Here is a 14,117-nt window from a genome sequence, read left to right as displayed (position 1 = left end):
GTCTGTCTCCCCCTGTCCCTCTCTCTCTCTCAGTCTGTCTCCCCCTGTCCAGCTGCTGGGGAGTCCCGGCGGGGCCGCGCCGTCGCCGCCGAGGCCGGTCCGCCCGCCGCCGCCCCTTCCCGTCCCTTCCCCCGCCACCGCACATGCCCAGAAGGGCGGGAGCCGCGGCGAGCCCGGGCGCTGCTGTGACAGCGGCGGCGCTTTCCCTTCCGTGGGTGGGTGGGGGCCGCGCCCCCCCGGCCCGGCCCGGCCCGGCCCGGCCCGGCGGAAACAGCGCGCCGGCCGCCTGCTCGCCCGGTGCCTTCCCTGCCGCGCCCCGAGCCCGCTGCCGCCGCGGGGCGGGAGGCGGCCATGTCGCTATTGTCTGCGCTGGTGCCCTTGCTCCGGGTGTACTGCATCGGCCTCCGCGTCATCCTGCACCAGCTGCGCCGCCGCTTCCAGCCGCGCTGCGCCCCGGCCTCAGGTGAGCGCGGCAGCCGGCGCCGCGGGGCGGGGCGGCTCCGGGCCGGGGGGCGGCGGCCCCCGCCGCGGGAAGGGGAAAGTTTGCCGCGCCTCCCCTCACCCACCCCGGGCCGGCGGCAGTTCCGGGGCCCTGGGGCCGAGACCGCGCGGCCCAGCCGGGAGCGGCCGGACAGTGAAGGGAAGGGAAGGGGAGAACAGGGCAGGGCAGCCGCGACCTTGGCTGTAGCGCAGGGCGCCCGGGCCGTGCCGCATCCCCCGCAGCGGGGCAGGGGCTGAGGCGCCGCCGCCGGACTCCTCCCCTGCTCCCCTTCGCCGGCCGAGCAGGACCCGCCGCGGCGCCCGAGGGCAGCGGCCCGGGGGGGCCGCGACTGGCTGGGCGCCCTCCCCGCCCCCGCCGCACCCCACCCTCGCTCCGGGCGCCGGGCCCCGGCCCCACCGCCCCGTCCGGCCCCTGGGCCGCGGCCGCCCCAGAGGCGGGGCGGGGCGGGGGCCGGGCCCGGGACGGGCGCCGGGCTGCACGCCGGCCTGACTTGTGGCCTCGGGAGGCGGCGAGGGGGCTCCGTGGGCCAGGGGTCCCCGCTTCTCCTCTCCTCTCTTTGGCTCTCTGACAGTGTCTCCCGAGACCTCGGCTCAGAGCCGCGCGGGCGCTCCCTCCCTTAGCCCAGGTAGGTGCTCGGAAGGCGGTAGCGGCGGGCAGCCTCCCCCGGCCCGGGGGCTCCTGTCGCCGCCGCCCGCTCTGCCCCCACCGCACCGGGGCGGCCGGCTGTGCCCTGCCCCTGCTGCTCCAGGAGAGGAATGTACCTGCGCTCCACAAGCTCAGTATTTGATACCGGCTGACACTCGCTGATAGCCTTTAAGCTGACAAGTGGGTGGCACTTGTAGTTTTTTCCTAAGGGACTTCAGGTTAGTCGTTGGTTTGAGAAGTTAGGCTTTTGCACTCTTCTGATTTGGATCAGCAACGTGTTAAATGCTGACTTAGGGGAAACTTCGAGTTTGTCAGAAAAACAACGATCTGCTCACATTGCTCTTGAAGACTAACATGTTCCTGAGTTTATAAACTTAAAGCAAACTGAGTTCGGGCAGATGGGTAGGTTATCATCAGAGCTGATCATACAGCTGCATTGAAGTCCATGCCTTAACTTTCTCTTCTTATCAGCAAGTGAGCCTTTGTGGCCCTGTCGATAGTTTAAACCAGAGGAACAGTAAAAAAAGTAATGTTGAGAGGGTCTAGCATTTCAGTAAGGAATTCAGATACATGAGGGTATTGGTATAGTGTTGTGGTGTGCTCGGAAGGACCATAGTATAGAGAATATCTGAAGTACTGGGAAGAAGATGGAACAGGTACACTACACAATAGGAGCTTATTTGTTCATCTTATCACATGTCGCATCCTTGGGTAGTGTTTTGTGTACTTTTTATTCATTCCTGATTCTTCTGCTGAGATTCCCTTTCTCATTCTCTAAAGGCAGCCATGAAACCCTCAAAGAAATGAGAGGACCCTGGTGACAAAAAGGACAGATGTGCATATGGTTTGAAGTCATCTGAGCATTTTTCTAGCATTAGCGTTTCTTGGCAGAGGAAATTTGGGTATTTTACCTAGGGTGTGTAACACTTTCCGAATCTTTTTTGGAACCACAGAGAAGCAGCATGATGAAAATGTGACCCAGTGTTTTGTTGCACTGTGCTCTTTGCTGCTATTGAAAAAAAAAAAAAAAAAAAGCGTTGAATTTGGAAATGCCAGAGGAAAGCAATGAAGATTCAACGCAGGAAATGTCACTTGCCTAAGTAAGACCGAGGCAGATTTGACAGATGTGAAAAATTTTCTTTGAGCTCTACTTTGGGATGTTTTTTTCCAAGGACAAATGGTTTCCTCCTCAGCTAGTTGTTTGCATGCAGTTCTCTCTTGGCAGTTACCTGCTGCCTTGCTTTCACTCTCTGTGTCCAGCCGTTGCTTAAAGAAATGATTCACCTTAACAACTGGAACCTTTTTACCCAGATGAACCTTGTTTCCATAATAACTTCAAAATAGTGACATCAGTGCAACAAAAAGCAAAAGTGTTTTTAGAACAAGCTTGGATCAGTAAACTACAGTTCCTGTAAGAAAACCCTGACTGCCTTTTTCAGAGGGTAATCTAGAAAAGTATGTGTGTTTAAATTTTTCTGTATCTTCTTGAGGGGGTGTCCGTAACTCTCACAAGTACAAGTGCTTTATAGTCAGGGTGCCTTCCTGGGAAGAGCTTGGAATTGTAAAGGGGGGCTGGGAAGGACAGGACAGGGAGGCAGAGATAGCTCTTCTTCTGATCCTGGCTTCCTTGGTCCCAGTTTCCATGAGTTCCCACTCTCTGTGCAGATCTTGTTTCGAAGATTTGAAAGAGAGAGATGTCTGCTGGCTCATCCTTTAGCTCTGTAGGTGAGTGAAAGGTTCTGGTCTCAGTGCAGCCCTTCTGCCTCTGAATATTCCAAGAAAAGCTTGCTTTCTTATCCTTGATATGAAGAAGTGCTCAGGATTTTAATCCAAGTAAACGAAACTAGTTTCACTTTTATTTTTCCTTACCTTAAGAGTTGCATGCTCTTGGTACACGTGCTTTGAAAAGTGAGCCATGTGTTGTTTCACATCCTACTGGAGTTCATCTGATTTTTAGAGATGGAATTCAAGACTTTTTTTTGGGGAAAGAGCTTGAGCTCTGAAATTTAGGTTCAGTGCAAAAATTTGGTAATTGTTTTGAGTTGCAAACTGAAACAGTAGTAACATTCTCCATTCAAGTAAATGTCCCCCACCTCAACACAGCATAGGGAAGTTGACCTGAAATTTTGATCTTGAAGCTCAGAGAAGGAAAATATAGAGCTGAGATTACAAACAGGGTATGCAGTCAGTGACTGTTTCGCTAACTAAAATCAACATAGAAAAAAGTGCAGAAATAAAGGGAAACTTAAGTTAAACTTGAAAATATTTCTGCAAGTACTAATTGCATAAACAATATAACTGCTAATAATGTAGTTTTAGTGTTCAATGGTTTAAATTATTAATACTTTTCTTAGAAATTACTGCTTGGACTTCTTTACAGTGCTTAATCTTAATTAATTGGAGGGAGGAAAAAAGCCCTGCATGACTCAAGTTCTTTATTAAAACTGCGTTTTAAAAAAACAGATCTAATCAGTGGATTGATAAAAAATAAACTAATATAAATTGTGACACCAGGATATTACCAGTGGAAATGTGATCACCAGAAGTCATCCTACTGAAAAGAAAAATGGTTCATATAATTAAAAGCTTCTTCAAGAATTTATTTAGTATCTTCCTCCTGCATTTTTTCTTCTACTCAAGATGTTCCATTGAAATTTGGTAGAGGAAACGTAAATCCTGAGTGTTATGTAGTACTTTTGAAGTCTTTATAGTTAAATTTGGAACCTGTAATGTGTACAAAACTGTATCTGAAGAAGGTTGATATGTGGATTAAGTTAAGAAGACCTTAAAGGTCACTCCTGTTCTTCTTAAAAGTGATTGAAATTTCACACATTTTTTTTATTTCCTCAATTTTTAGTCACTCAGTATCCTTATTTGTACCAAGTTTCTTTACAGTTAATTGTGAAATATTGATTTAGGATAATCTCTTAATTTTGGTTCATATTTTGAGGGCTCTTACTTTATATGAGTAAAGCGTAATTAGAGCTTCCTGCTCTAAGCTGTGTGAGGTCCAGGTTATAAATCATCCAGAGGTGGGTAGAGAAGTGACCAGGTAGGAAGGATTGATGGCAGGCAAAAATGCAGTTACATCGAGCAGTTAAACCCTCTCCCCACGCATGCCCCTAAAATAGTTATTAAGTTAGTTTCAGAATGAGGAATCACTTGCTTTATGGTTGCCCCTTTGCTGACTGAGGCAAAGGTTGTGGGACAAGGGTACCCACAGGGTGCCATTGCTGTGCATGCTCACACAGGGAGGCAGAGCTAAGGCTCTAAGGTGTCTGCACCCCCCACGTTTCCTCACATCCCCGTGATCAGTTTCACAATCCAAGTGACTGTTTGTGTGGGTTTTTAACCAATTTTCTTCACCAATGGGGAAACTGAGCTCTGCCTGCAAGGGTAGTGTGGCTGCCCTCCATGACACAAGTCATCACTAGCATTAATATTTTGCCCCAAAACCTGCCCTGGAGAGGGAAGTCATGGGTTTGTGTTAGGAGAATGAGACATGGGTCTGAGAGGTGTGAGGCGACAGCACAGCCTGCCCCAAGAACAGCAGGGATGAGGTTCTAGTGCCAGAAAGTCTGGACTTCTCCTCCTGTGGCAGCAGAGTTCACTGCAAAGGCAGCAGAGGATCCTCTCTATAGGCTCTCAGAAGCCTCAGTCTCAGTACTGGCTGATGGTGTTGGCCAGCTGCATGGAGGAGGCAAGGGAAAGAAACAGCAGCTTCTCCCAAGGTGCTCTCCTGTGGGTGGGAATTCAGGGTGGCTGTTGATTTTGCCAGGACTAAGCTATGAACACGGTTTCACTGAAAATGGAAAAGTGTACCTCTTCTGGGAGTAAAATGAGAGGTGTGGGGTTTTTGGTTTGTGTTTGTAATGCCAGTTATGCTGTATAACACTCGAAGAGAGGCAGGGATGATGAACAGTTGAATACAGCCTTTGAGCTAAAGGCTGTATTATACTGGCATATTCTTAGCTGTGGCAATGCTACTCTGGGCCACTATTGCCAAGTGCCTGATACATCACAAAATGAAGGCAAAGCTGTGACATACATAAGAATGAAGAGTGGGGTGAGTCTGTAACACTCCCATACTCTGAAATAACTTCTACTTTGTCAGTTGATGATGAACTTTTTTATGATCCAAGGTGTGTCATGCTAATTTTAAATATTAAAGATGCATCAACTCTTTTATTACAGTGCCTTCCTCCTTACTTTCAGGAATTGTCAGGTAACTGCAGAGGAAACTAAGATTTAATGAAATGCCATGGGCCTCTGTGCGTCCTCCAGACACCATGTTGTGGATTGAAAGGGAGGAATCTAAAAGCTATGATAATATGTATCGATATGGTATGTCAGTGCTCTATCTGATGGCATGGCAGGGTTACCTCATTATGCATTACACCACTTGGTCTTTCAAAATCATCAGTTTTTGTGGGATTGCATACCTTGGTGCTGTTGATATGCACATGTTTGGAATTAGGCAGCATTACCATGTTGAATCAATAGTTTATCCTGGCAACTTAAGGGAATGAATGAATCACAGTAGAAGGCATGCTAGTAGGGCAGAACATTGCCCCTCCCTCAGGAAAAAATGCAAAGTGTCTACACCCAGAAGTAAATCTTCAGAACAAATCCAGTAAAATGCTTGCCCTGCATCTCTCATTCTGCTTCTAAAACATCAGCTGTGTTTAGATAAGTATGTTTAGTATTGGCTAACCTGTCTTGGGTTTTCCATTCAAGACATTCAGAAAATGTTGCTAAATACCAGCTGTAGTTCAGAGAGAAAACTCTCTTTTCTTGCAAATGTTCACCAACAGCAGAAAGCACTCCAGAGAAGCTTGTACACATACTTTATTTTATTTTTTTTTAAGTATTCCCTTGCAGCAATGTGAAAAAGTCAGATTGTCTCTTCCTGCCCTAACCAGCCAGTCTTACCACCTTAGGATTTCTAGGCTTGGACACAGGTGCGGCTCCTGAGGAGCAGAGAAGTAGTAATGCCATTGTTTTCAGTCTGATGCTCCTCACATTTTTCTCCTGTTCTCTTTCTCTGGATTTTTCTAAGTGTCAGGGTGCAATTGTGCTGTGCTGCAACTTGGCTTTTTTGATGTAGTGAGATCAGCTCTGCTGGGTGCCAGCTGCCAGCACTACTGCAGAGGCACTGTAGGCCTCAAGTAGCACTTGCGTGTGACGGCACAGTAAGTGTTTTCCTGTGCAGATATCAAGGTACAGATTGCCAAGTCTTGCTTTATCTCCACACTCATCTCTAGTGTCATCCCATTCCAACTTCTGTAGCCTTTTGAAGAAAATGCAGCAAAATTATTTTCCAGATGATGTAGATAATAACATTTATTAATGCTTACCTCTCTGCTTTTCCTGTAATTATAATCCACTGTGATTCCAGGAACCATGACTGTGAGCTAGTACTTCAGGAGATGGCTTTGATTTCAGAAAGAGAAGGACAGGATAGGTGTCAGACATGTATTGCTGATCTGCATGTAGGTTCAAGTTCCTTTTTGTGTTATTTCAGTTAGAAAATATCTTTACATTTCAGAGGAGCAGATTATTGCCATAATTTGCATCCCCCCCTTTTTTTTTTTTTTTTAAGCAAAAGCTGTAACAGTGAGATCAAGCTAACAAAACTTCTTTCAAAGTAAACAAACAAGAAAACCTTTGCTCCTTCAGTATCAGGTTTCAATTGAAATAAATGTTAACAGCAAAGTTTGGTAATTCTTAGGCAAGAGGATGTTGGTCTCATTCTAATTTAAGAGCAGGAAAATGGTATAGCAGATGACTAATTTTTGTGACAGTAGTTTATCAGGTCTGTGGTAGTGGTTACAGTTTCTCTATCCAGAATTAGGAAATTCCAGAAAAAAAGATTTACTCAGGTCTTCTAGCTCAGTTTCACAGAGAATGGGCTATATTAAAACCCCTTTCGATTTTTGACAATTCAGTGGGCTTCTTGTAGGTCACACTTCCTGCAAATTTCATCTTTAAATTTGCGTATATAATTAGTAAGTAGGTTTCTTGATACATTCACAGAAACGCTGATTTCACATAGTTGAGTGTGGTCAAACTTGTGCTTTCTCATTGTATCTTTATCTTACTGCCTTTATCAGGTACTCATTAATGAGTGAAGGATCAAAAGGTGGGACGGTGGCCAAGAAGCAATGGAGAATAAAAGTTTAGAAGGTTCCCCATCAGACCTAAAGTTAGTGGCTCACCCGAGAGCAAAGAGTAAAGTGTGGAAGTACTTTGGGTTTGATACCAATGCGGAAGGATGCATATTACAGTGGAAGAAGATCTACTGCCGTATTTGCATGGCCCAGATTGCCTATTCAGGAAACACGTCCAACCTTTCCTACCACCTTGAGAAAAATCACCCTGATGAATTCTGTGAGTTTGTGAAAAGTAACACCGAGCAAATGAGAGAAGCCTTTGCCACAGCATTTTCAAAAATCAAGCCAGAGTCATCACAGCAGGTTGTTCAAGATAGCCTCATCATGAAGACCTACCAGAACTATGAAAACAAAAAACATCAGGAACTGACATCTGCAGTCATCAGCTTAATTTGTGAGGGCATGTATCCAGCCTCCATTGTTGATGAACCCACCTTCAAGGCCCTCTTGAGAACAGCAGACCCCAGGTATGAACTTCCGAGCCGGAAATACTTCTGTACAAAAGCAATTCCTGAAAAGTACAGTGCTATTAGAGAAATTGTGCTGAAAGAGCTGACTGAGGTTCTGTGGTGTGGCATATCCACAGACATGTGGAGGAGCGAGAACCAGAACAGGTCATATGTAACTGTGGCAGTTCACTTTCTCAGCAACAGTCCTGCCAACTGCCTGGCTGTGAACTCGCGGTGTTTGAAAACGTTCGAAGTACCAGAGGATAACACTGCAGAGACCATTACACGAGTCCTTTATGAAACATTCATTGAGTGGGGGATCAATACAAAAGTCTTTGGTGCTACAACAGATTACAGTAAAGACATTGTTAAAGCTTGCTCTCTCCTAGATATTCCCGTACAGATGCCTTGTTTGGGCCACACTTTTAACGCAGGAATACAACAAGCTTTTCAGCTCCCCAAACTCTGCAACCTCCTTGCCAGGTGCCGAAAACTGGTGGAGTATTTTCAGCAGTCTACGGTCGCAATGTACATGCTGAGTGAAAAGCAGAAGCAGCAGAATATCCTCCACTGCATGCTGGTAAGCGACCGTGTTTCCTGGTGGGGAAGCACGCTCGCTATGCTGCAGCGCCTCAAGGAGCAGCAGTTTGTCATTGCGGCTGTTCTCGTAGAGGACAGCAACAACCACCACCTCATGCTGGAATCCAGTGAGTGGAATACAATCGAAGGGCTGGTGGAGCTGCTCCAGCCTTTCAAGCAGGTTGCAGAGATGATGTCTGCTTCAAAGTACCCGACGATAAGTATGGTGAAGCCACTTCTCCACATGCTTCTGAATACTACTCTGAACATCAAAGAGAACGATTTGAAAGAAATCAGCATGGCAAAGGAGGTGATTGCTAAAGAGTTGTCAACCACCTACCAGCACACACCTGAGATAGACATGTTTCTCAATGTTGCAACTTTCTTGGATCCCCGCTACAAGAAATTGCCTTTTCTTTCAGCCTTTGAGAGGCAGCAGGTGGAAAACAGAGTGGTGGAAGAGGCAAAAAGCCTACTGGAGAAAGTAAAAGAGAATAGCTTTAGAACTGAGGAGAAATTCTTCACTGTTTCAGAAGAGCCCCCTATGAAAAAAATCATCATCTCCTCTACTCCTCCTCCTACCAGTGTCATCAACAACATGCTTGCAGAGATCTTTTGCCAGACAGGAGGCGTGGAAGACCAGGAGGAGTGGCATGCTCAAATTGTCGAGGAGTTGAGCAACTTCAAGTCACAAAAGGTCCTCGGTTTGAATGAGGACCCGTTGAAGTGGTGGTCTGACAGACTAGCACTGTTCCCAGTTTTACCAAAGGTTCTTCAAAAATACTGGTGCATTCTGGCCACAAGGGTCTTCCCTGAACGCCTTTTTGGTTCTTCTGCTAATGTTGTGAGTGCAAAGAGAAACCGGTTAGCCCCAGCTCACGTGGATGAGCAGATCTTTTTGTATGAAAACAGTCGCAATGGGTCTGAGGCAGAACCGGAGGACGAAGATGAAGGAGAGTGGGGCTTGGAACAGGAACAGATTTTTAATTTAAATGACTCAGTAAACATAAACAACAATTTCTTTAATATTCGAGACAGTGGGTTTGTTTAATAGGACTGCTGCGGTACATTTAATGACAAAGAAAAGAGGTATTTGTCTTAAGTTACCAAAAATTCTTCTGTTTTATGCTATGAATGCTGTAAATATTGAACAGTTGTAACAAACTTGATTTAGCTTCCATTGTCTGTGTTTTTCCCACTGTCTTAAAACATGAATGACTTGTGATCAAACAGCACTGAAATGAATGAGGAAATAAATTCTACAAAGACCGTGATTTCTGACTGTGGCCCAGATTTCAGAAAGCACTTATCCATGTGCTTCCTTTCCACTTGTTTCAGTGGGAGACAAACACATGCTTATGTGCTTTCTATCATAAAATTATTTTCCTGAGTTAGGACCTTGAAGAAGTTTTTAAAATTTATGCCTCCATTTGTAAATCCTGTGTGACTCAGGATGCTAGCTTTAAATTTTGGATTTTAAAATGTTTTAAAATCCATAGATCTGAGCAGTGAATATTTTTAGAATATATTATGTCTATGGAATGAAAAAAGATCTTGAGCCTGATTTTCACTACCTCATGTCTTAGGTCTAGTCTATGCTAGAAAAGTTCACCTGGTGTAATTCTGTTGATTAGGGGACTGATGTGTTATTTTAACTGATACTGTGCTGGCATAGGCTGTAATGTGGATGCATTTATACCAGGATAATTTATTTTTCTTTCCAGTGCAGCGTACGTGACATTAACACTTAAACTGGTATCACTGTGTCCACATTAGTGCAGTTCTGCCATTTGACTGCAGCTAAATGGCAAAATTGGTTTTTTTTTTGTTTTGCTTTGTGTCTAAGCAAGCCCTGATTGTAGTCTCTTGTGCTTTTGCAAAGTGGGAACCAAGTGTGGGGTCAAGGCAGTGTTGTGCGATCTTCACCTTGTGCCGATGCCGTGGCTGATGCCACATTGTCTGTAGCAGGCAAGGCATCAGCCCTTTGGTAAGGGAGAGAGGGAAGGAGAAGGCAGGGAGACGTCTGCAGGCCACAGGTCTGATGGTTTATCTGTGTTATAAAATCCTTAACCTCTTCATTTAATGGGGACTTCACCCAGGGTAGCTAGAAAATTTTGTTGGCAAGAAAAGCAAAATTAAAAGCTTTAATATTATGTAAATATATTTAAAAGAAGGGGACCCCTCCATTTCCTCATATGTATTTAGTGAATCTTTAAAATTGTTTTTTGTTATGTTAGCACTTAAAAACTTTTTTCACCTGTCTCTTTTTGATTCAGTTTGTAGAGTGGACTTTAGTCCTGTCCAGTCTAATGTTTGAGTACTGTTTTGGATTAGTTGTGTATTGTAACTACTCCCTTTGTGTCTCCAAATGTAAGTGTTTCAAGCCCTTTTGAGAACTTGGCAAACAAGAAAAAAGAAAGGAAACCAACCTGAGACCCCTTCCCTGCCCCCATCTCTTATGAAATACTGCAGTTATAAACATGATTAGAGTTCATGCTAGACACAAAGTTGGATGCACCACCTTTTTTTACTGAGATGCAGTGGAGGACTCTTGGCATTTTTCAGTTACAATCAAGGTTTGCTTGGGGTTTTTTTTCTGTTACTGGGGTCTCACTCCCCCACGTCGGTGTTAAGTCTACAACTATGTTAAGCAATATCTGTCTGTTACTCTTCTGGTGGAAGAAGTTGGGTTTTTTTCATCCTGATGGCACCCGTGGACGTTGGGTTGTAAAAGGGGCACAGACAGCAGGAACATACAGAAATGAGAATGGCAATGGAATTGAATCTATTGCCAAACTGTTTGTTTATGGTTCAGTTTAATAGTTTTTGAAAGTTTGAGGCCTCTGTTCTTTGTAGGTGGTGGGAAGGGATGGGTGAGTGAGGAGGAAGGACAGAGGTTAGGCTGAAGGAACAGTGAAGTAAGTAATTGCAACTACATTAACAAAAATGTTTAAGCCTGGGAAAAATGCAGTTAGCAGGTGGTGTAGCCTGGCTGTTGGTAAGCCTGGGGTTTTGCTTTCCAGCCCCCTGAAGACTGATTTGCACTTGTACAAAGTACACTCACTGTGCATCCTGTTGAATGTAGCTACTCTCCATGTCCACTGAAGAGGTGTATATGTTTGCCCAAGGTGCAAAACACAGGCTTGGCCTAAAATTCCACAAGTATATAGGGTATCTGTGAGGGCAACAAAATCAAATTATGGAAGGGAGCGAGATACATGAGCTCCTGTGACAGCCCAGAGTCTGCCAGGAAGAGCTCTTGTTTTTTATGGTCATCACTTGCAGCAGCTGCTATCACCACTGCAAGCCCTCCCTCCAGGACCTGCACAACTGCTGGTGTGAAGTGTGTGGATCTTGTCTTACATGAGCATAATTTAAAGCTGTGCCCTCACAATCAAGGCAAAGCCCAGAGCACCCTTGGTCCACAGTTGGCCTTCCCCTGCTGGCAGCATTGTATCCATCTTCATCCTCCTAGGGCTGAACTTAAACAGTGATGCTTACAAGCAGTTTTACTGAGATTAGTGCAATGCACTACTCTCTTCCTTCCAGCTTCTTTTATTTTTTGGTATCCAAAATAAAATTGTAGTCGGTTCAATTGATGTGTCTCAGCATTCTTTTAAAAAAAGGAGAAGAAAAAGAAAAAAAAAAGAGCAAAACCATTGTTAGTCTTACCTATTGTCTGTGAGATTTTTTTATTTAATGTTCTAAGCCTGGAATATTGTTAAATAAACCAGAAAAATAAGTTAGTTACTAGATTATTTGTCTGATGTGTGGTCATATCTGCAGCACTTTATGACTTTGAACTCTTCCGCAACAGGGGGAGGTTGTATTCTAAGGATTTAAAGCTATGCATTTATTTTTCTTTTGATCCTGTAAGTTATTTTTTAAAAATGCTGTACAAATCTTTTGGATTAAAAAAATGAGGATGAAAAATGTTGGAAGTTTAGATGGTTTCTCTTGCTTAAATACGTGTGGTGTTTTTCATTTATGGACAAGATTTTCTGTTGTTTAGTTTGGTGGAGGAGAATTGCAGAGCTCTTTTAAATATTGCAACAACTTGAGTTAACCCTGGTGTTTCTGCCAAGTGGTGGCCCAGAACACATATCCTAGCAATGCTATTAAATCAGCTTTATGTTTCTGTTTCTTGACAGCTACTTTGAATCCACAACCTAACATTTCCTTTTCTCTTCCGTGCAGCTGAGACATCTTTTTGGAGGGGCAATAGAGGAACGAACTTCAGCTTTTGAATACTTTCATGCTAAAAAAGTGAATTTCAAACAGGCTCTCAAAGTGTGTACTCTGTTTCAAAAGAAGAATTGCCCTTGTCACCAACTAGGTGTGCAAATTCAGGATTAAAACTCAGTGGGTAGGTGAGGTTTCTTGGGGTAACAATATAACTAAAGGCAGTTTTGTGTTGCTGACCAACCCTTGCACAAATTTCACCTCCCTCTGCCATCAGGGATTATGCGAAGACAAAGAGAAAAGCCTGAACCATACTGAAGTTGAAAAGGTGATTTTTCCAGCAAACAATGTCTGAAGTGCTTTGGTTTAAAGGAGGGCAATAAAGTTCTGTATTATTAATGGAAAGGATGTATTGTTTTAAGTTTCTATTGCAGCAGTCTATTTGATTAATTTCAAGCATTTTCTTTAACCAATGTCATGATGTCCAATTAGCTTTAAAGGAGCATTTGTAAGCAGGCAGATGTATTAAAAGCAAAAGAAACACAAATTGGTTATTTGTAATATTTTGTAGGACTTCTGAAAACTTAAAAGTGACGTGTAGTTCTTGATTTTTGTCCTTTTCATGTGACAGCTTAAAAAGAAGGGGCTGCCTGAGGACATCATTTCTGAAGGAGGGGAAGTGCATGGATATGAACACAGAAGTAGTGTATTTTACATATTCCATGACAACTGGGGAAAGGAAACTTTATGCTAGAAAAATCACATTTTAGTCTTTGTACACCATCCTCTTTTTGGAAGTCCCTATTTCTGAGTATCCTTCTGAAGATCTGGTGATCCTGGTTTGCATGGTGTTATCTAGTCTAGACTGTCTTTTTAGCTCTGCTGGAAGGACTCTCATGGTCTTTTGAGTTTTGTGGCTTTTTTTTTTTTTTCTTGGACCAGACTATATGGTCTGTCTTTCCTTATCTCCTCCAAATTCATGTTCTGCTAAATTCAAAACATTTTTAAAGAACACAGGGAAATTATGGAAATTGGTTTGGCTTTTTTAGTAACATTTGGTGCTGTAGAGAGAATTTAAAGATACAGCTTCATTTTATGTCTGCCTTAAGAACATATCAGTAAAGCATGTCTTAATACTATTTAAATTGTAATTTCAAAACATCTCTGCAGTTGCAGTTTATAATGCTGTTTTTTTAAGTACAAAATAATTTCCTTTAGATTGAACAATAAAAATAAATTAAATATATTTTTACTGTTGTTGCAGTTCCTTTCAGTGCCCCTACAGTTGGGTTAAAATGCCACAAGGGAATTGAGTTTAACATTAAGAAAATGGAAAAAAATTAAAAACCAACCACTGTCTTTGAGCTTACTTGTGTTTTTAAAATACAATTGGACTTTTATGTTTTTTAAAATTCAAAGGCCATTGCAGCAACTATTTTCAAATCAGAGTGCTGCAGAAATTTGAATTATTAAAATATTAAGATTTTTGAACGTTTCTGCTGATGTTTCCACAGTGAGTGGTATTTATTTTTCTTGCTGCCAAAAGATCACAAAAACGATGCTTGCCATCTGCAGTGCTTTGACATG

At 43.7% G+C, this 14,117-nt stretch overlaps 2 protein-coding genes across 5 annotated transcripts in view; both read left to right on the top strand.

The window, feature by feature from the left end:
• The first annotated feature begins 366 nt into the window (after positions 1 to 366).
• ZBED1 (zinc finger BED-type containing 1) lies at positions 367 to 13,687 on the top strand. Of its 4 annotated transcripts, none has more exons than XM_083855068.1 (2): positions 367 to 463; positions 7,261 to 13,687. In XM_083855068.1, the coding sequence occupies exon 2, from the start codon at positions 7,312 to 7,314 to the stop codon at positions 9,397 to 9,399; it is 2,088 nt and encodes a 695-aa protein (XP_083711194.1). In that variant the 5' UTR covers positions 367 to 463; positions 7,261 to 7,311; the 3' UTR covers positions 9,400 to 13,687. The 4 variants fall into 4 exon arrangements, with proteins under 4 accessions (XP_083711194.1, XP_083711197.1, XP_083711195.1 ...); XM_083855071.1 differs by lacking the exon at positions 367 to 463 and adding an exon at positions 2,808 to 2,872; XM_083855069.1 differs by lacking the exon at positions 367 to 463 and adding an exon at positions 5,422 to 5,491.
• DHRSX (dehydrogenase/reductase X-linked) overlaps positions 992 to 14,117 on the top strand; it is a gene marked incomplete at its 5' end in the record, with an annotated part of 164,582 nt that continues 151,456 nt past the window's right edge. The window contains one exon of the mRNA XM_083855228.1: positions 992 to 1,127. Within this exon, the coding sequence (XP_083711354.1) occupies positions 992 to 1,127 (136 nt within the window). The remainder of the gene's footprint in view (positions 1,128 to 14,117) is intronic.

Source organism: Zosterops lateralis (assembly GCF_965231275.1).
Source record: "Zosterops lateralis genome assembly, chromosome: 2".
In the NCBI taxonomy this organism is placed as follows: Eukaryota; Metazoa; Chordata; class Aves; order Passeriformes; family Zosteropidae; genus Zosterops; species Zosterops lateralis.
This window is presented reverse-complemented; position numbering and strand designations above follow the sequence as displayed.

Coding starts and splice junctions, on each gene's coding strand:
- ZBED1 (XM_083855068.1), top strand. CDS start 7,312: ATGGAGAATAAAAGTTTAGAAGGTTCCCCATCAGACCTAAAGTTAGTG.